At 39.0% G+C, this 22185-nt stretch overlaps 1 protein-coding gene across 1 annotated transcript in view; it reads left to right on the forward strand.

The window, feature by feature from the left end:
- Positions 1 to 22185, forward strand: part of TBXAS1 (thromboxane A synthase 1) — a 269800-nt gene that overhangs the window by 11791 nt on the left and 235824 nt on the right. The window contains exon 2 of the mRNA XM_063308553.1: positions 3901 to 4020. Coding sequence (XP_063164623.1) covers positions 3923 to 4020 — 98 coding nt within the window. The 5' untranslated portion in view covers positions 3901 to 3922. The remainder of the gene's footprint in view (positions 1 to 3900; positions 4021 to 22185) is intronic.

Below are 22185 nucleotides of genomic sequence, written 5' to 3' on the forward strand. Positions count from 1 at the left end.
TCCCCACACCACTAAGAACTTGCCACAATTTGTTCTGGTCCACACAGTCAAAGGCTTTAGAATAGTCAATAAAACAGAAATAGATGTTTTTCTGAAACTCCCTGGCTTTTTCCATTATCCAGCCGATATTGGCAATTTGGTCCCTAGTTCCTCTGCCTTTTCTAAACCCAGCTTGTACATCTGGCAATTCTCGCTCCATGAGTTGCTGAAGTCTACCTTGCAGGATCTTGAGCATTACCTTACTGGCATGTGAAATGAGTGCCACTGTTCGATAGTTTGAACATTCTTTAGTGTTTCCCTTTTTTGGTATGGGGATATAAGTTGATTTTTTCCAATCTGATGGCCATTCCTGTGTTTTCCAAATTTGCTGGCATATAGCATGCATTACCTTGACAGCATCATCTTGCAAGGTTTTGAACAGTTCAGCTGGGATGCCATCGTCTCCTGCTGCCTTGTTATTAGCAATGCTTCTTAAGGCCCATTCAACCTCACTCTTCAGGATGTCTGGCTCTAGCTCACTGACCACACCATCAAAGCTATCCCCGATATTGTTATCCTTCCTATACAGGTCTTCCGTATATTCTTGCCACCTTTTCTTGATCTCTTCTTCTTCTGTTAGGTCCTTGCCATCTTTGTTTTTGATCATACCCATTTTTGCCTGGAATTTACCTCCGATGTTTCTAATTTTCTGGAAGAGCTCTCTTGTCCTTCCTATTCTATTGTCTTCTTCCACTTCCACGCATTGCTTGTTTAAAAATAACTCCTTACCTCTTCTGGCTAACCTCTGGAATTTTGCATTTAATTGGGCATATCTCCCCCTATCACTGTTGCCTTTTGCTTTCCTTCTTTCTTGGGCTACTTCTAGTGTCTCAGCAGGCAGGCATTTTGCCTTCTTGGTTTTCTCTTTCTTTGGGATGTATTTTGTTGCCGCCTTCATCCTGGACAATGTTGCGGACTTCTGTCCATAGTTGTTCTGGGACCCTATCTACTAAGTCCAGTCCCTTAAATCTATTCTTCACCTCCACTGCATATTCCTTAGGAATATTAGTGAGCTCATATCTAGCTGATCTGTGGGTCTTCCCTAATCTCTTTAGTCTGATCCTAAATTGTGCAAGAAGAAGTTTGTGATCTGAACTACAGTCAGCTCCAGGTCTTGTTTTTACCGACTGTATAGATGTCCGCCACCTTTGGCTGCAAAGGATGTAGTCAATCTGGTTTCGGTGTTGTCCATCTGGTGAAGTCCATGTATAAAGCCGTCTCTTAGGTTGCTGGAAGAGAGTGTTTGTTATGCACATTGAGTTGTCTTGGCAAAATTCTATCAGCCTATGTCCTGCTTCGTTTTGTTCACCCAGGCCATGCTTACCTGTAATTCCAGGTGTCATTTGACTGCCCATCTTAGCATTCCAGTCTCCCATGATGAAAATAACATCTCTTTTAGGCGTGTCGTCCAGTAGGTGCTGCAGATCCTCATAGAACTGCTCTACTTCAGCTTCTTCAGCGTCTGTGGTTGGGGCATATATTTGGATCACTGTGATGTTAGATGGCTTGCCCTGAATTTGAATTGAGTTCATTCTATCGTTTGTATCCAAGCACTGCTTTAGCCACTTGACTATTAATTATGAAGGCTACTCCATTTCTTCTGTGGTCCTCTTGTCCACAGTAGTAGATCTGGTGGTCATTTGATGTGAAGTGGCCCATTCCAGTGCATTTCAGTTCACTGATGCCCAGAATGTCTATCTTTAATCTTGATATCTCACCAATAACCACATCCAATTTGCCCTGGCTCATAGATCTTACGTTCCAGGTTCCAATGGTGTGTTGATCCTTAGAACATCGGATTCGCCGTTCACCACCAGCACTGTCGGCCGCTAGCCGTCCTTTCGGCTTGAGCTAGCTGCGTCATCACGTCTGGGGCTAGTTGAACTCATCCTCTGTTCCTCCCCAGTAGCATTTTGACCATCTTCCGACCTGGGGGTCTCATCTTCCAATGGTATACCGACATATCTCTGGTTGTACTGATCCACTTAGTTTTCACGGCAAGAATACTGGGGTGGGTTGCCATTACCTTCCCCAGGGATCGCATTTAGTCTGACCTCTCTGTCATGACCTTCCCGTCTTGGGTGGCCCTTCACGGTTTAGCTCATGGCATCATTGAGGTGCTCAAGCTCCAGCACCACGACAAGGTAACGATCCTTTGCTTTTGAGGAAGACTTAAATAGTCTTAAATAGGAAGACTTAAATAGTGCATACTTAGTTCCACTCAAAGGAGATAGTACTACTGAACTAGAATGGACCAGTGATCTGACTCAGTGGAGGGCATGTTTACATGCTCACTAATATCCTAACTGGATGCCAAGCACGGTATAGCATAGAGGCCTATTTTTTTTCACTTTTAGAAGTGATTTTTTTATGAAGGCCCTTTACCACTACCGCATTAAAGTACTATCTATAATTGAGTCAGCAGAAAACTATGGAATTCGTTGCCGCCATTGCTGATCCCTATTCTCCTTCAATTGCTTTGTTCTCACTCACTGCTGAATGGTGCTGTCCTGTCTGTGCATGTGAGCATGTGATAAGCAAAGCGATTAGTTTACTATCCTCCCTCTTCTGCACATCACTAGCTGGCAGGAAAGACATTTGCCAATCCAGGCAGTGCAACAGCATAGGGAGTGTCTGGGGACAGGACTCTGGCATCTTCAGACTCCTTCCTGTCCCTCTCCTCCTCTGTCCTATTTTGTTATAAACTGAACTGAATAATTTTTTTAAAAAAGACCAGAGTCGCGAAGGGAGCTGAGCCAGAAGCAGCACTTTTATGTAGGATTTCTTTCCTTTCTTTAAATAAGCAACGAACGCTGACTTCCAGATTCCTCCACATTCTGTTTGGGGAACATCTAGAGGGGGATGTGGGTTGGTCCCCTCATTTCACTCTTACATTGTTTCAGCCTTGCACTAAACCACAGAGTTGACAGATGATCAGTGTAGCACTGTTGCATAGGTCTGATGCTGCGTTGCCGCGTCTAGCTCTTTAGGGAGACAACAGCGGAATGGCAGCAGATGAGACAGACCTTGCAGCCTGAAATAGCCAATAAGGGCCACTATGATCCTTCCCTCTACTGATCACCTGACTTTATCTTCAAGACAAGAGGTGGCATAGATCTTACAAACCTTGTTAATGGGTGCTATTAGCTTAAGAGGGAAAACACTACTTTAAAAGCCATACAGATAAAGATGACTTAAGCTGGTTTCCTTCATAGTCGAGGAATGAGATGAAGGGAATGCCACAATGACACAGCAGAAACCAGATCTGGCCAGGGATATTTCTGCCCCATTTAGGTGCAAGTGGGAAAAGGCTCTTAGACATATTAACAGGTGTGCAAAGAAGGAATCTGGCCCATCCACTATTGCTTAAGTCTTTGGATAGCATATTTCTAAAGCTGTCTATTCAGCAGTATTCCTGTTAGTCAACAAGGCAAGCCCAGAGTCTCATATTTTGTAAGGTATTTTCTATTAAACAGAGATAAAGAACTCATTGATTTTTTACCCACTGCTCTCTGGCTTTGAAGTCTATACCACGTAGAAGAGGCTAGTTCATTCTTATCCTTTATTCATCCCTATATGCCAGCTCTGCTATATCAGGCAGCAGCTATGTAAATATTTATTGCTGCTGTAGTTGTTAATGTTGAGAGGATAGGAAGAACATTGTTTTGGCCTACTAATGCAGGAAATCCTTAATTCTGCTTCTATAAGGCAGCAAGAACAGGAAAAGTTGGTGTTTTGGTTTGGAGTCACTTTGACGTAACTTAACTTCCTTAGTTCCTCTTTTGCTGTAGCTTGTCATTTGTTGGAAATCTCTCATCTCCTAACTAATAAAAGGTCTTTCTTTTCTGCCTGTTTGACCAGCGTGCTCCTCCAGTAGAAGACAATGGGATTTACGGATATCTTGAGGCTTGATTTTGTTGAGATTAATGTTACAACAGCCACGCTGACTTTTCTGGTGATAATATTGATTCTCCTTGCTTGGTAAGTGGACTTATGAGTTATACTTCTCAAATACAGTTTAAAGGAACAATGAGATCGTCATTGTCTGGTTTCCAAACTGAAGTTATTTTGAAGAACAAAAAGCAACAGGCTTTGGTGATATGATCAACTTAAAGCAAGACTCTGCCCATCTCAAGAAGTGGACTCAGGTCTGCAAAATGTTGCCTCTGATAAATACTAGTCTTTAAAATAGCCCAAGAAACTTGAAAATATGTGTTTATTGAATGTCTTTGCAATAAGGAGTTTTGTGACAATTTAAAGACTAATATACTTAAGTGAAATTAGAAATAGTTAAATTTATAGTTGCGAGAATTCATCATCATTATCAACTGATTGCTTGTTTGAAAGTGTGGCCGTTAAATTTTAATTAGACCCATCTTCTGTGAAAGAGTTTCTATGTAGATGCTGGTGCAAACCATCCTTTGTACCTCTGATTCAAACAAGTCATTCAAGATTATTTCCATAACAATATGTGGTTTGTGATTCTCCTTGACAGAAACTATTAGAATAATTAAGAGTCTTTATGTGCTGTATTATTGTTATCAATTAATAGATGGAAAGCAAGGCAGTTGATTGACTTAAATTTTTTAAACTGGCTCACAACCATAAGTAAAACAAAACATATTGAAAACTCATACTATAATTAAACGAATGTTCTTAATACCTTTAAACTGGGTAATTGTTCTTTTTCCTTTCCATTTCCCCAAGTCTCCATAGGAATTAATTACATTTATGTGACTATTTTGTTTCAAAATAATGGGGATGAAATGAGTAATAGCTGTCAGCTGGAAGTATTTTTTTCTTCTCTTTTGATACATCTCTGCCTATGAGTTTTACTTTTCCAACTCTCTCATCTTCTGGTGCCCAAAGATTTTCTGCTCTATAATGCTTGAATGATCCCGCCCCTTAGTTCCTATACTGTAGGTCACACCTCAAAACCCACATTTTCATGAATCTTATGGAACTACCCTCTTAGTTCCCATACCTTGGTGTCCCATGAATCAATTTTTATGTTGTAAACTTTTTGGAGTAGACTCAGTGTCCTGTAAAGTGCTGTGGACATGAATAGCAGTATATAGTACTGCTGTTAATAGTCATTGCTATTACTGTTGTTGTTATCATTTAATGTGAAAGGTGAAAGGCCCCCTGTGCAAACACCGAGTCATGCCTGACCCTTTGGGGGGATGCCGCTTTCGTGGCGTTTTCTTGGCAGATTATAGCAGCGTGGTTTGCCATTGCCTTCCCCAGTCGTCACCTACCCCAGCAAGCTGGGTACTCATTTTACCAACCTCGGAAGGATGGAAAGCTGAGTTGACCTGAGCCGGCTACCCGAGAATCCAGCTTCCGCTAAGATCGAACTTGGGTCGTGGGGAGTTTTCGGCTGCAGTACTGCCGCCTACCACTCTGCACCACATGAGGCTGCTATTATCATTTAATACTTTAGTGTATTTCTGTTCTTGTGAGCACATTTGGAGTTTTGAGTGCATATCATAGGTCTCCCCAAAAACGGCTATTGTTGGACTTATTCACAAAATGGCTACAGGGCTGAATCTAGCCGGTCACGCAGCATCCGTTTACTGCAAGACCAGTTCTAGCTACATAGGAATCTCTCTATCACTCCAACATATCTTTGATTTTATGTGGGTAGGTGGGCACTTTTCCACGTAAGAGCACTGAACCACAGTTCCCTCCATCCTCATTTTGTTTTTCTAAAAATGCCAATTGGGCCTTTGGGGGACTTAGCAAATTATCGAAAACAAGATGCTATAGGTTATGCTTTCCTTTGTAGCGTGACCACTTTCCATTTTTAATTAAGAATTAAAGTCAGGGTAGGGAACCTTGCAGATAATCCAAGGAAGTGTTTGTAGATTCACTGGTGTTCATTGACAGCACGCTTTTTTTTTCTCATATAGTATAGCAGTTCGGTGTTCATGCTGCTTTTTTTTTCTTGCTGGGAAATCCTTGTGAGGTCCAGCAGCCAGATGTGTAGACTATTTAGCCGTGACAAGTCACGTTGCCCGGGGTGCACCACGAGGAGGCTAGTCTACATTGCACCAAGTTGGGCTGAGAGGGAGGGACTGGCCCAAGGTCACCCAGCCGGCTTTCAGACCTAAGGCGGGACTGGAACTCTCACACCAAGCCTGATTGGCTCTTGGGCTGAGAGGGAGGGACTGGCCCAAGGTCACCCAGCCGGCTTTCAGACCTAAGGCGGGACTGGAACTCTCACACCACGCCTGATTGGCTCTTGGGCTGAGAGGGAGGGACTGGCCCAAGGTCACCCAGCCGGCTTTCAGACCTAAGGCGGGACGACAGCACACTAACTCTGCTTTAATGGTAGAAGGTTAACCTGGAAGCTTCCTTGAAAATATTCCCTCACATTCCTAGATGCTCTGAAAGCCACTTTTTTCAAGGAGAGCATTTCTCCATTACTTTGGGGATCTGATGTGTTACTCAGTTCCCAAACTGTTGTAAGAACACAATGTAGGTCTAAAGCTGGGGATGTACTTGTATGGGTGTACCAGGGCACTATGCTTAAGAGGGATACTTGGTGGTGCTGCAAGTCAGCAGTTCTTTGCTAAATTTAGATCATTTTAAACTGTTTTCAAGTGACTTGACTTGGCTTCTTGATTTATGATAACTGTGGTTTTGAACCTTCTGGCCCACTAGCAGCCAACAAATAACTCTCTGATTTTGTTTGGAGCCAGTGTGGCAGTTATTTAAAAGGGTGCCTTAAAACTGGGGGTTGATCGATGCATAGAAATGCTTTACTGAGATTTAAATCAGGAAGTATGAAGTTAGCAACACTTTAACATTTTAGGATGACAAATGAGTAGTTCTTCATGTGAAGTATTATTGCTATAAATAATAGATTTTAAAAACCTTTAATTGAATATGGAACTAAGTCTCCACTGTCTAGCCTTGGTGTGCTTCTTCCTTTTGTGGCTTTCTTCTCCTGTGTATTAATGCCTTGATAAAATGAATGCAAGAATTTGCCTCTCATTTAAAGTTTAATATACCATAAGCTTGGCATTATGAAGAAGCTGTCACTGCTTTCTGGCATCTTTGTTCAAAGCTGATCTTGACCAGCTTATCTAAACAAATCTGAGTGTTAGAAATGTGGAAATAGAGGTGTAGGGGTGTGTGTGTGTGTGTGTGTGTGTGTGTATGGAGGGCACACTTCAAATTTGCTTTGTTTCATAATTCTGAAATGGACACTTAATGAAGCTTGTCTGTCTGCACTTATTATGACCTGCCTATTTTCTGTTTGGGCTAAAGTCCCCCTCCATCATTTTCTGCTTATTTTTCAGTCCATGTGCTAATCTCACTTCTTAATATATGGAGATGGCCGGTTCAGACTCTGTTCCTTATCTGATCCTGCTTAAAAAATGTCTTCTGTTTCTCAGCAGAGATGGTAATAAGCCCTTCCCTTGGACTGTCACTGTACTGCATTAGGCCATTGGATGTAGCTTTCCAGTGTTAATCTAAACACCCAAATAGTGCTGTGATATGTCTCCCTACTTGATTTTGGACGATTAGCACAGGCAGAGCTGAGTCTTAAATGGCCTCTTTGTTAGGCACATGTTGTGGAATGCCACGCTTTAAATGATATGCTGGCTGATAGAAAGGGTCTGTGAAAAGCAACCCTGATGTGCCTGGGCTAATGCTGGTAGCAAAACATTTGCATCACTTGTCACTGACCCTGCAAAGATAACCTTCATGCTTTCTGAGTGAGCAACTTCTTAGTTGTTTGCGTATGCATCGTTGTCAGTTGTTTAGGTACAGAACTGAGTTCCTCTAACAGAAATGTCTTATCTTCCTCTCTTCTATGGTAGTGGAGAACATGCTGTTAGTGGCTGAATTCCATAGAACCAGCCAGATTCTGGGCTTAAAATCCTCACGGCTATTTGTTTGGCAGAAGGCAGGAAAATCCCATCTTCCTTGGGTGCCATGAGACCTTTTGCTTCACAGCATTTAGTGGCTATGTGGGGAAACCACAGCTCAGTTACAGAACCCATTATTTGCATGCAGAACACACCAGATTCAGTCCTGGCCATTTCTGACTAAAAATGTCAACAGGAAATATCTCTGCCTCAAACCCTAAAGAGGAGTCACCAAAACAGTCATCCTTCCCCCATCTGGTGCCTTCCAGGTATGCTGGGACTACAACTATTAGAACTCCCTGGCAGCATATGAAGCCAAAACTGAAGAGACCTCATTCGGACTTAGTCTGTTGTGTTTAATTCAGGAATATAGTGTGCAGTACCACAAGTCTTGTATGGCTTATTTCATTTTGGCTTAATGTGTTATTAACAGCCAATGTAGTTTTTAAATCATGTATAAGTTTGGGCATAGTTTCAAGATCCCAGCATCCTACTATCTCCTTTGATAGTAACAACCAAGTTGGTTCTCTGTTTGTGCAGCAGAATGCGATTGAAAGATATGCGCCACAAATTTGTTAGTTGCATCAAAACAACTGGCTCAATGGAGTAAGCACTTAAGATCAACAAATTGTGTTGAAAGAGGTGAGATCATTCTGTGTCAGGATTGCTATGTTGAGGTCAGAGAAAATTTGAGATGATAGTAAAAAGAATTAGACTGGCTCTTATAGCACAAGAGTATTCTGTTTGAGGTAACTGTGGGAGGTTCTGTTGTAGAGCTAAACCCAGAGAACAGATTAAAGTCTATGATGCCATGGGCTTTGAAATGATAAGGTAGGGTCTTATGCATAGGTTTGGATATGCTTAAGGACAATTGATTTCATTGGGCTTAAGCATATCTTGGGAAGATCTCGACTGTTCTATAAAATAGAAATTGGAGCACATAACATACCTTCAGAATTAGCCACCTCCCCATCATTTCATACGTCCAAACTGTACTGATCAGTGGAGGCGATGCAGAGCCAATTTACTACCTTGCCCCTTTCCTTATTTTCCTTATCTGTCTGCTGCCAGCCTTCAAAATGAATGAATATGCCCAATGTTTATAACTGAACATTTGAAAAAAATAAGACTTAAATCACAAAACATCTTTGGAGAGTTGAAACATTGTTTTTCTGAAGGAAGGCACATTGGACGTGCAATTTCACAATTAGTCAGTGAGTGCTGTGGATGGATATTATTTCTTTTTTGCTTGATTTATATTCTGCCTGTCCTCCAGGAGCTCAGGGCCGAATTACGGCAGGATCTCTCTATATTTTAATCAAGAAAACAAGTATGTTGGTCCAAAAGTCATCCAGGGAATTTCCGTAGCTGAGGTTGAACAAACTCAGGCCGTGTATATGCTTGAATGAAATACACTCACCATTTTTCCCCATTTATATGGCTTATTTTTTTTAAAGAGAGATTTTTAAGAATCAAGTGAAAGCAAACATACAAATAATCAGAACAGATTTAAAATTATTAAGCCACCAGGTATGAAGATTAAAAACTGGAGCTAAACCAAGAAAATAGCAGTATAAATGTTGTTTTTATTTTATTGACTAGGGCTTATCTGCCACTCCAATTGAAGGGATTTAATCCAGTATTAAATTAGGTAGGATAGAAAAAAGAAGACTTGATGGGATGCCTGAAAGAAATTATGTCTAAAGACCATATTCCAAATTTGCCCTGCTGTGTAATATGTAGGATATATGGGTAAATTTGAGTAGATTTCTATTATGGATGTATATTGTTACTTTTGGCATTGCTGCATATTATCTAATTTTGGTCTTCCAGTCTGATATTGTTAGCAAAGTTCTTTTTTTCTAACATTGAGCCAAATTTGTTCTTGTAGCTGTCAACATATATCTTAGTAAACTGTGATATTTTAGGCTGATATTTTTGGCGATTATACATAAAAAAGAATATTTGTGATTTCCAGTATTTTGGAATTTTTTTTTACATAACCGATATATATGATAAAACATTCCTTCTTTGTTATGGCATTTGGACAATTTATTGTTATATGATTTGTCTATCTTGATAATTATTGATGGAGTAATATGCCATTTGTAAACATTCTATACCAATTTTCCCTTACATTATAACTTGGAGTAAATTCCAATAGAAGAGAATATCTGTAGCTCAGGGTTGAACTGTGGAGTCCTTGGTGCTCTCTGAGCTTTTTTTTAAAATAAAACTTCATTATTTTTGAGATATAATTAAGATACAAACAAAAGAGAATATAGAACAGATAGAAAACAGAACTAAAGAAAAAAGACCAAACTATAAAAGTGTCAGTAGAAAGGAAAACAGAAAAGGAAAGTGACTTCTGACTTTCTCTGATACAGATATAGATGAATTTACAAATCTAATCTCTTACAATTAATTAACCCATCTTAACATTATTGCTATTAAAGCAAACCATTTAATCTCTAAAACCCAAAATCAAAACATCATTTTCTGGAGCTTTCTGAGCTTGATGGTTTGCTTGCAGACATTTTAATATCCAACTAGGTAACATCATCTATGCGAATGAGTGTGGGGTTTGCTCCTTGTTTATATACAGTAGCTTGCCCTGCCAGTGTTGGTGGGGATCTGGTTTTCTCCTTGATGGTTCCTTGTTTAGGGAATTATTTTCTGCTTGATTGTTTGCTTGATTAGTGTTAATCCCTGCTTATCTGAGTGTTGGCTGCTGGAGGGGATGTGTGGTCTTTTTGTTTCCTTCTTAGCTTTTTTATTCTCTCTTTTGAATGGTGTTTAAAAAGGTTTTATTTCTGTGTGTTTGAATGCCAAACTTCCAGGAATTTCCTAGCATTTTTGGATTTAGCTTGGTCTAGTATGCTCACTATTAAAGGCAAAACTGAAATACTTTGGCCACATAATGAGAAGACAGGACACCCTGGAGAAGATGATGATGCTAGGGAGAGTGGAAGGCAAAAGGAAGAGGGGTCGACCAAGGGCAAGATGGATGGATGATATTCTAGAGGTGACGGACTCGTCCCTGGGGGAGCTGGGGATGTTGACGACCGACAGGAAGCTCTGGCGTGGGCTGGTCCATGAAGTCACGAAGAGTCGGAAGCGACTAAACGAATAAACAACAACAACAAGTATGCTCACAGTTTCCCAGCTGAAACTGTGGTTGAGTCTGCCCATATGTTGTGAGATTGAGTTTTCATTGTCTCTTCTGACTGCTAATTGGTGTTCACGGATGTGCTCTGCTAGTCTTCTGCCTGCCTGTCCTACATAGTGGCTGTTACAGTCCGTACACTGTATGTTGTAGATGACTCCTGTATTTTCTTCTTGGGCTGCTAGGTATTTTGGTTTACTTAAGATGTTTTGGAGGGCTTTAGTTGGTCTCTGGTTGTTTCTGAGATGTTTCTGATGTATGGTAGCGTCCTTTTCATAGCTTGTGCTGGTTGGGCTGTAGTGCGTTGAGTGGTCAGGCACTTTTTGATAAAGTTGCGAGAGTATCCTTTTTGTTGGAAGATGCTGTATAGGTGGTCTGCTTCCTTTTTCTGGTGGTCTGGGTTGCTGCAGTCCATCTGTACTCATCTGAATAACGTTCTTACACAGCTCCTCTTGTGGGAGGTTCAGTTGTTACTTTACTGTAATAATTGAGCATTTGTATAGTTTCAAATTGTGTCATCTTTTTCAACATCCCTCCTTTCTTGAGATCACTTTTTAGCCGTCTGTCAGTATATAAATACATCAGCCATGGTAAATTCTTACCTTTATCGAACAGTTCCTGTTGTGTCCTTAGGAAGAAAATTATGAGACCAATAAAAAAGAATAGATGAAAGGATTTCAATAGATGCAAGTAGTAAACTTTAGTGTTCAAGATAAAGTATAATATCTAGAATGTGGTCAATGGTTGGGGAAATAACACATTCTCCCCTTCCCTTCTGTTTATTAGAAAGTTTTACATAATGTTTTTATTTATGTCGTAATAGTTTTTCTTTGTGTGTTATTCAACTGTTACTACGCAACGCAGACCTTTTTTTCCCCTTTGTATTTCATGTAAAAATATATTACATTTTTAAAAAAGGAAGAAATTATGTCTAGAGAGGAACATTATTAAACAGAGGGCATACCAGTGAAAATGCTGTCATTCTGGTAAGCAGTTATTGTGTAGTTGTTGAGATGTTCTTCAGAAATCTTTCAGGGAATGCCCTTGCCTTAGGAGATTGGCCTTTACGGGCATCTTCTCTTTCTTGAAGATTGGCATGGGCAGCTTGTGGCCCCTGAAACAAAGGGAATTGATGGTGGAGTTTTCCATGATTCTGATGGTTGTTTTGGTCCATTATGACTTAGTATAGGCTTCATAGCTAAAAAAAGCCACTGTAGTGTCATTTATTATCCACTTTGGCCATTGTGGGTCTAGGCACAGCAAGGGAAAGTTTGGCTACCCTTGCATTATTGGATTTTGGATTCCTTGATGTTTTTCAGATGGCTTGGTGAGGGGAATAAAGTAGAATTTTTAAACAGAAATGCCGGGTTAATTTTATATACCTCAGTGGCTAGTAACCAAGTCACAGATCTGAAGCTGCTACCAAATTACTAATACTTAAAGAAAGGGACTTCTGGACCTTAATGTTAGTTAATAGGTGAAAGGTGAAAGGTCCCCTGTGCAAGCACCGAGTCATGTCTGACCCTTTGGAGGGATGCCGATTTCGCAACATTTTCTTGGCAGACTATAGAATGGGGTGGTTTGCCGTTGCCTTCCCCAGTCATCACCTTTCCCAGCAAGCTGGGTGCTCCTTTTACCAACCTTGGAAGGATGGAAGGCTGAGTCAACCCAGGAATCCAGCTTCCGCTGGGATCAGACTTGTCGTGCGGAGAGTTTTCGGCTGCAATACTGCCGCCTACCCCTCTGTGCCACACGGGGCTCTAATGTTAGTTAAAAGGTTGCTTATTTTATAAAATGCCTTCTAATCCCTTGCCAATTCTGCAAAGCCCTGTCCCAGTTAGTCTGTCTTTCATCTTGCCCCCCCATGTGTGTTTAGCAGAGACTTTGTTGAATACCATATTTTGATATTTTGAATGCAGATTTTTTTTTAAAAGCATGTGTGTGCATGCACGCGTGTGTATATTTGTGTACAAACAAAATAAATCAACAGATGAGGCTCCTGGGACCCATTCCTCTGCAAATATTTCCCTCCAGCTGCTCTCTATTCATCCTATCTCCAGGTGTATAAGCTAGCCTACCTTCTTGGACAGGAGGAATACAGATTTCTTCAACAGAGCAATGCTATTATAAATATTGTGGACTTTTACAGTGTTGGTTATAATAAAACTGCTAAAAGCACTGAAATATTTGCTGTCACAGCCATTGATATTTTGCTAGAAATAGCACTGGAGATTATAGATTCTGGGGTAAAGAGGGAGGAAATAGAAGCATTTATATGTATTTTTTAATGATGTAAAACCTCAGAGAGACAGCAGGTTCACCTTGCCTTGCCTAACGCTAAACTATCAGTGACTGCAACTCAGATTGTTTTACTAGATTTTTATTTGGTTCCAGATGGTTAGTGCCAGTTTTCTATAAGGGGGGCCTACAGGCCCCCACCGGATTTGTAACATAAATAGCAGAGAGGACTGTGAAAGAATAAAGGAAAGGGAAGTTCTTCAGATCCTGAAGTGAAATGAATATAACCCGGCTGTTCCAGTGGTGAATGTAATGATGGCATTTTAGTCTATCTCTGCTTATCCTAAATTTCCCACCAGTTATAGCTGTGGTGGAAGAGCAGATATTTTTAGTTTTAGTTAAGCCAGTATCTGAAAAACTGCTTTCTCTCACATGAACCTGCCTGGGAATTTGATTCTGAGTTCCATAGGAGAAATTTGTCTTTCCCATCCCTCGAAATTTGAAGCATATTGACAGAAACCAGAAAGGGCCCTCCAAAATTTCTTTCCCAGACTCTGGAAATTTTGACCACAGGAGGTCCACCTGGCCCTGTTTCTAATATCCTTCTGCCAGCAAGCAGAAATATTTTCTGTCAAGAAAGAACTTTGAGCCATTTATTTGCTCATTTGTAAACCTTGCTATAATTGGTTTGAAACAGTTGTTTCTACTTATGTTTCTGCTTGCTTTGTTTTGATACAAAATGATTTCACTTTCTATTTTTTTGCTGCACTTGCATGTTTTTTTTACCGATTTGCTGCCTTGAGTATCCTTTGCTACAAAATCAAGATATTTTTTATTTATTTAATTTTTATCCCACCTTTATTATTTTTATAAATAACTCAAGGTGGCAAACATAGCTAGTACTCCTTCCTCCTCCTCTTTTCCCTACAACAACAACCCTGTGAGGTGAGTTGGGCTGAGAGAGAGTGACTGGTCCAAGGTCACCCAGCTGGCCTTCATGCCTAAGGCGGGACTAGAACTCTCAGTCTCCTGGTTTCTAGCCCAGCACCTTAACCACTAGACCAGTATACATTTAATAAATAAAACCACATGCATAAGATGCCAATTAAATAATACTAAAATTGAGTTAATGCAGATTGAGTTACTCTATATCTACTTTTATTTTGTCTGCCTCTTTTGAGTGGACTTGGGCCACTGAGCCATCTTGTAAATATTTGGATAAATAATAAACTATACTCGATTAAAAGAAATAGAAAAAAAAAATTCCCACCATCATTGAATTTCCATGCTAGAAAGCTACTCCAGCTGGATTTTTGTCTAGCGCGCATCACTAAAGGTATATTTATATGTGGTCCTCCATTACTGTCCAAGGACAATTTACTATGCAATTAAACAAAATCCACAGCGCTATCCATTATATAGTAGCTCAGTTAATATCAATAACATGATTATTCATTTAAATGGCAGTGCTTAAAATATAGCATCCTTCCAATTCTTTAAAATGCCTGCCATAATAGACTTACATTCACTCAGCACCTTAAGAGATACCACTGTAAGGAATTCCATCACCAGGACAACAGACAGTAAAGTCTTCATTGCCATCAATTTAAGCTCTGATGTGGTGAGAAGGGCTTTAGTGAAAGATTTTGATGCTCAGACAGAGTGGAGGAAGTGTTCCTTAAGATACTTGGATCTGAAGTTTTAAACCTCAACAAGAAATTGGTAAGCAGTATAGAACTCACAAAACTGATGGTCAGTATTCCCAGTGAGCCACTCCAGTCACCCCAAATCTTAACTTCTGTATTGTGCTTCAAACTATCTCTAAGGGGCAACCTCATGGGCAATGCTTTCACATACAGACATGTTTACAAACACGTCATAGCCCAAGTGACATGTTTGTAAAACATGGATCCCTCTTGATACTCATCTTACATGTTCAATACAGACTTCGTTTCTTCTTGCAGGTGGGAACATAATATGCTTTGAAAATCATAGCTCAGCACAATGGCTGAATCCAATAGTGGAAAGAAAATATAACACATCAGCTTGAAAGAAATGAATTTACTTTCTCCTGTTCCTTATCCATAGTAACCCAGGTGGAGATGGAGAAGCTCACTCTTGGGTACTGTCATGTATTTGTATAATTATGTCACAGGGATAAAAATAGTAGAGCATGGGGAAAACCTGTACAGCCCTAACAGGTACTCCAGCCATGGGTAGCTGTGATGAAGAGAGATGGATATATCAAGAGCAGACTTGACGGTGTAGGATGGTACGGTATAAGATGTATGGGGGTATAAATATGGATGCATAGGCTAAGAAGCAGATTGTCCCAGCTGAGTGGAGGTAATAGATTTATACTGGTATTAAATAAAGCATTGTTTAAAAACATCTAGCATAGTGTGGTTTGAGCCTTGGCCACAAGTGATCAGTGCTGCAGTTTCCAGACCAGGAGAATCATGGGAATTTGTGGTAAACTTCTGACAAATAATGGCTTTTCTGGCCTTATGGCTATAATAAAGTTATTGATTTTATTTGACTAATATGGCCTCTTTCAACCTTAGACTCACGTTAGCTGAAAACCATTCCTCAAGGGTCTTTGGGAATCTTACAAAGACAAAGCAGCTGACACATATAGCCTTGACATAGCCCTTGTAAAAATTGGAGGTGGATTTTATTTAATATAATGGGAAAATCTAGACCCAAATAAATATTTTTTTTTAAAGAGAAAAGCTCTTTTTGTCACCAAAATTTGTGGTTTCCATCTTTCCATATCTGGCCTCAGACAAACAAATAGTTTAAAACTGGCATTCAGATCAATTTGTCATTAAGGCTTTTCTGGCATCAGATGAAAAATTCACAGGAAGAAATAAGACTAATTCAAGTCTGGTTTAGCTTTCTCAGAATCATCATTGCCCAGGTGTTCTGTAATAAAACAATTGCCGTTTATGTTCCAAGAATTCTGGATTCTATCCTGGAGCTTGAATGTTGATATCCAACAGATTGTTTACCCAAACAACATTCTTCAGTATGATATGAAATAAATGGATTTTCTAAATTCTGTTTCTTGGAAACAATTATTAAGTGTTGTAAAAAAAAAAACACTGTTGCTGGATATAAATTATTGTAACCAAAAAAATAAAAATCCAGAATAGCTATGAGTTGGCTTGATGCTGCTTTTTGAAGTTTTGCACAAGACAAAGTCAGAATCATATCAACATAGCTTGCTGTTACCACTGTATATAAAGAATTTAAAAATGAGTGGAACTAGATCTAACTATAAAATCAGTACAGAGTTGAATCTGGGGACACTTTTCTGCATTTTGCAGTAGTGGAATTTATCTTTCCACATTTCAGGGGAATAATGGAGTGCCTAAAGGTGCTGAGCATTTTACAAAGTAACATGGGGAAAAACAAACAGTTTCCTGCCTTTAGGAGTTTACAATCTAAAGATTGACAAGGGGGCAAAGAAGTACTGGGAAAAGAAAGGGAGGCTCTAGATTTAGACAATAACAAATGCAATTACACACATTTTAAAGTTTCTTTTGAAACATAAGGATGTCTTGGTTTCTATCAGCCCATTGGTCCATTTAGCATTATGGCAGGAATCAAAGTGGCATGAACTCTGCCCCATTTCAGCTCTCTGGGATGCTCTTAAAGACTGCACTTTGGACTTAATGTACAGAATGGTGCAACCGTAGTTCCTCTTGGATTCAAGCATTGGTTTCACTTGAAGACCCCAGATTAATTTTCTGGCATTTCTAGTTAAAATTTACTGAGGGGTTGAGCAAAGTCATCTACCTGAGCTGCTAGAATACTATTGGGCCCGATGGCTGGCTATTCTGAGTCAGTGGCTACAAAATCATGCTATGGTGTGGTGTAGTATGTTGGATGAACTCAACCAACATGCTTTATAAATCATGGTTTCTGGCTTGGCAAATATGTGCATCCAGACACTTGTGGCTTATTCAGTGAAAATTGGCTAAGTCAGGGTTTCTCAATCAGGGTTCTGTGAGAGGTCACTAGGGGTTCCCTGGGAGATCACAATTTATTTAAAAAATTATTTCAAATTTGGGCAACTTCACATTAAAGAGGTAAGTTTCATTCTTTAGTTTAAGAACACTGTTAATGCAGATATACAGGCCTACCCATGAAACAAATACAATAATTTTATAACTTATGGCCTATATTTGTGCCTGAATGTACAGGGGTTCCCTGAGGCCTGAAAAATATTTCAAGGGTTCGTCCAGGGTCAAAAGATTGAGAAAGTCTGGGCTAAGTTATTCATTTCTTAGTTCAGTGTATGAACTTAGCCAGTGATTAAGTTCAGATACTCAAATAAGCTGTTTTAGCTATGATTTGTTGAACAAGCCATAGCGGCTTGATTCACATGTAATACTGAGTTATAAAGTCATAATGATTGGGTCTCATGAGCAGTGAGAAGCCCAAACCAAGCAAACTATATTATGTTCATGTGAACCAAGAAGTATAAATTAGTGTTACACTTGCTTTAAACCATGTATGTCAGCCTTTTGTACTCAACTGTGTTTGCATCCTAATGGCTGAGGCAGCTAGACTTGCTCTTACAAATTTTCAGCCGAGCTATGTGAACTGTGGTAATATTTGTTATTTACAGCCGGTGTTCCTCCGGATTTGCTAGTCTTTTTTTTTTTTACCATGTCCCATCATGAGATTTATTACTGCCAGAATCTGTACCATAGTTGTTCTTACTGAACTGTCTTTTAGTTAATTAGTTCCTTTGTGTGTGTGTGCATGCAGACACACACACACACACACACACACACACACACTCTCACTCTAGGGCAGCATTGAACAACATATGGGAAGTGACATCAGGCATGGAAGCAAAGATTGCCTGCTCTCTTTGATCCATCTCATAAGGTCTTGAAGTTAGGACATGCTGGGAAGCAAAATAGCTTCTGTCTGTAATTGTACCCATTAGGACACTGTTTTTAAAATGCTTCTGCCCTTGTCTTGGAGGAACAAATTCTTCTCCATTATTTATCTTTATACGTTATAAAGGCACTCATCTGGACGGGGAAAACATTATATATAGATAAACGATTGTACTGATTTAATATTAGCACAATCTAATTTGAGCCATTTATAGTATTTTCATTAGGAATGACCTAATATTGAGCTTGTAGTAAAGGTATTAGCCGTAACTCTCTTTTTTCAAATAAATACTTTAACAATCTATTCCAAAGATAATTAGGAGCAAAAATAAAATTTTAACACTTCCTTCCTTTTTGGCACCAAAAAGCTGCTTTTTGTAAAATGTCTAAACGGTGAAGACTATATCCAGTTGCAAAAACGATCCAAAGGCAACAAAGAATTGAAGGTCAAACAATATGAAACTGAGGGGAAATTATAGCCTTTCTTGTTCTGGTTTTTTTTTTTATGCATTTCCTGGCAGTAGTGAAAGTTCTGTGCTTAAAGAATTTATCACATAACAATTTGTGTGTGTGTGTGAGAGAGATATGATGCAATTGGAAGTGTCACTCAAGGGGTGTCAACTATTTAAAAAAAAATACAGCATACAATCTCCAAGCATAGATTCATTCTACTGAAGGGGTAGAAAAAGAACAAGCTGAGCCGTTCAGTTAGTGACTCTGTTACTTTAGGATAAGGTTCTACCATGTTCATGCAAAAGTGATAATCTAGAGAGGTCAGAAATACTTAAATACTTAAAATGTAATACTGCATTCAAAATAGTTTGCTTGGAATACAAATCATGCATTCAAGTGTGATAGTGTAGAGGTGGACAGTTTGGGCTCCAGGGCTGGATGCACCCCTCCTGAGCCTGTCCAGAAGCTGCCACCAAATTTTAATTTTCAGTGTGGCAGAAGAAGACATTGTTAAATATACTGGAAGTAATTTTATCAACTGTATTTAATCAAATTAATGTTGTGCCCTGGCTCTATCCATCTCTTTGGAGTATGCTCCAGGTGTGCCCTTCAAAGGCCAAGTATGGCTTCCCTAGTCTGAAAAAGTTATACATCCTTGAAATAATAGAATGCATTTATTTTGTACATTTATTTTGTCATCCTTTAATGATGTTTCACATGCAATTAGGCTATGGGAGAATCTTATCTCTGTCCAAATAGCCTAATCTGGACATTGTCATTCTTGTAAATTAACTCTTGCTGGACTGGGAGGCATTTGTGTCAATGTATGGTGCCTGGGAATCCATATTTGATAGCAGAGCCCCCCCCGCCCCTCGTATACAAATTAGGGACTTTGTCAAGCGAGCTGCATGAATTCAAAACATCCTGTTTTCTTACAAATGTGCCCAGTGATAATGAGAGGGAAGGGGGGGAGTAGGAAGAAACATACCAAACCAATTATGGAATGTCAGTTGAACTGTTTTCATAAGAGTGTGTTTTTCACTGTCTTATACATTATCTTCAGCTTCCAGGAAATACAGATATATGCAAGCTTGCTCAGGAGAAAGTCCCTCTAAATGAAGTGGTACTTGCTTTCTGTTAAAGTTTGGTAAGATTACAGCCAGAAGGAAACAGTGCGCGCTAGATAATTCTGCATGTTGTTTCTTGGCAGTGAAGGGGAATTTATACAGTGTTTATGCATCCCCGTTCATTACAAAAAGAAAATAAAAATAAAATACAAGGTAGGCAATTTTTTCCCCAATTCAGCAGAGCAGATAGTAGGTTTGCCACCTGTTTTTCTGCTGAAGCCCCTCTGTTTCTCATAGATTTGTGGCAAGTAGAAGTTTTACAGGTGAAATTTTTTTAGCTGTGAACAGAAAGAAACCAGACAAAAGTAATGGAACACTGCAGCTTTGTTTTCTTTAATATATTTAATATACTGTATTTATGTACTTCCCTTCATTATGTTAGGGTTATTCATTAGATTGTCCTAAGAATGTTCTATCTTGAGGAAGAGGAATATCAAAGTTGGACTGAAAGACTAGGAATTATGGAAATTTATTGCCAACACATCTTGAAGGTATCTGGTTGTGAAAAGGTGGTATATGATATGACTTTATCTATTATATTTATTTAAAGTTGCTATATTTAGAGCCAATAATATATGAAAGAAACCAAAATAGAAAATCTTGGGAAGTCTAAAGGGGATAGCAGAAAATAACCTTAATAATGTACCTGCTGATAAAAATGGATGTTTGCTTGTGGTCATATCCACCATGGCAAAACATGACATCATAAGAGATCTCAATATTCCAAAATTATGGCCCAAAAGCGTATCTAGCATGTGTATAAGTGTTATAGAAAATCTGCTAATGTATAATTTTAAAACTGAACATTTTTTAAAAAACTATTACTTGACAAAATGTTTTACTCTAGTAATAGTACATTAAGGTTTGTGTTGATCTATGCAAAATAACATGATAGTTGAACATTATTAAGAAGGCCTTGGTAAAAGAATTGTTACATAATATCAAACATGGAATGGGATCTTGCCAAGACTGATATTGCTAAACGGCAGTGGCGTAGAAAATGAGTAGGTAGTTTTTAATATTTTTAACCTTCACAGTATTGTAAATGTGAAGTGTCTTGAAGGAAAGGGAAACCTTTCAAATCAAAGGAAGGGCAAATTCTTTAAAATGTCTGTTGCTTTGTTGCAGATGAAAACATTATGCAAATATTCTTAGATAGGTGGCTCTAATCTGTCTTGTCAAATTTTACAGATCTTTCTTAGAGTGGAAATTTTTCTGACTTTTGCAATGCAGAGTTTACTTTAAAAAATCTTAGATGTCTACAGTGTATTGTGAAGGTTTATATACCTTAAGGAGCAGCAGTGGAATCAGCTATTTCCCTCAGCACTTCTGCAGCTAGTGAAAATTTGGGGACTGTTTATTGCTCCACATTTCTTTTAATAATAATAATAATAATAATAATAATAATAATAATAATAATAATAATAATAATAATAATAATTTATTCCATTTATATGCCGCCCAACTCCCAGGGACTCTGGACAGTTTACAAAAGCGTTTTATGAACCTCTATAGCTTGCATCCAAGCTGGAACTTGGACAGATTTACCAGTATCTATAACTGCAAATTCTTTGTATCTATATAGCATAGCTTCCTGGGAAATATTTAGTAAACAGAAATAAAAATGCATGCCCATATCAGTTATGTTTTTGGGAACTTTCACTGAATAATATTTTTCTCAATTTTTAGAAAATGTGTTTAAATATCTTAGATGATCCTGTGGCTGCTTTATGTTTGTGAGTGCATGGGCATCGGGCTGCTTTTGGTTCACTTTGATTGTTTTAAATTAAAACAGTGAGAAAGTGCCTTTTCTCTACCAGGCCTTCCATTCCAGAAACATCTGGATGGTTTTTTCAGGCAGCCATAAGTCTGGACTAAAACCCTTACCTGCAGTATACAGCTTGTTGTAAAAATGCAGCAGACCACCTGACTGTGTTGTGCAGGGCTGTGAGACAGAAATTCTGTTCTAACGTTAGAAAACTGAAGCACCTACTGTGTGTGTGTTCTGTAAACTCCCAGTATTGGATGTGCAGAGGCTTTCTCCCATGGAGTTTTGCTACCCACCCAACTGCCTTCAGGAAGTCGATGTCATCATACATCATTGATGACGAGGCAATGTCATCATTTTAGTGATGAGGGGTTTACCAGTGTTGTTGGAAATTGTTACTGTGTACCTGTAAAAGTAATATATTTCCTCATAGCTATATTTAGATATTAAAAACAACAGTGCTATTATACCGTTAACATTTAAACATTTCTGCCCACTAAGTATGCTTTCCATTGAAAGCTTTACAATAACTGTCTTGACTGCAGTATGTAAAAAAAGAAATTAAAACTACAATATAACAATATTCACCCACCACACA

The sequence above is a fragment of the Candoia aspera genome, chromosome 7, assembly GCF_035149785.1.
Source record: "Candoia aspera isolate rCanAsp1 chromosome 7, rCanAsp1.hap2, whole genome shotgun sequence".
NCBI lineage: Eukaryota > Metazoa > Chordata > Lepidosauria > Squamata > Boidae > Candoia > Candoia aspera.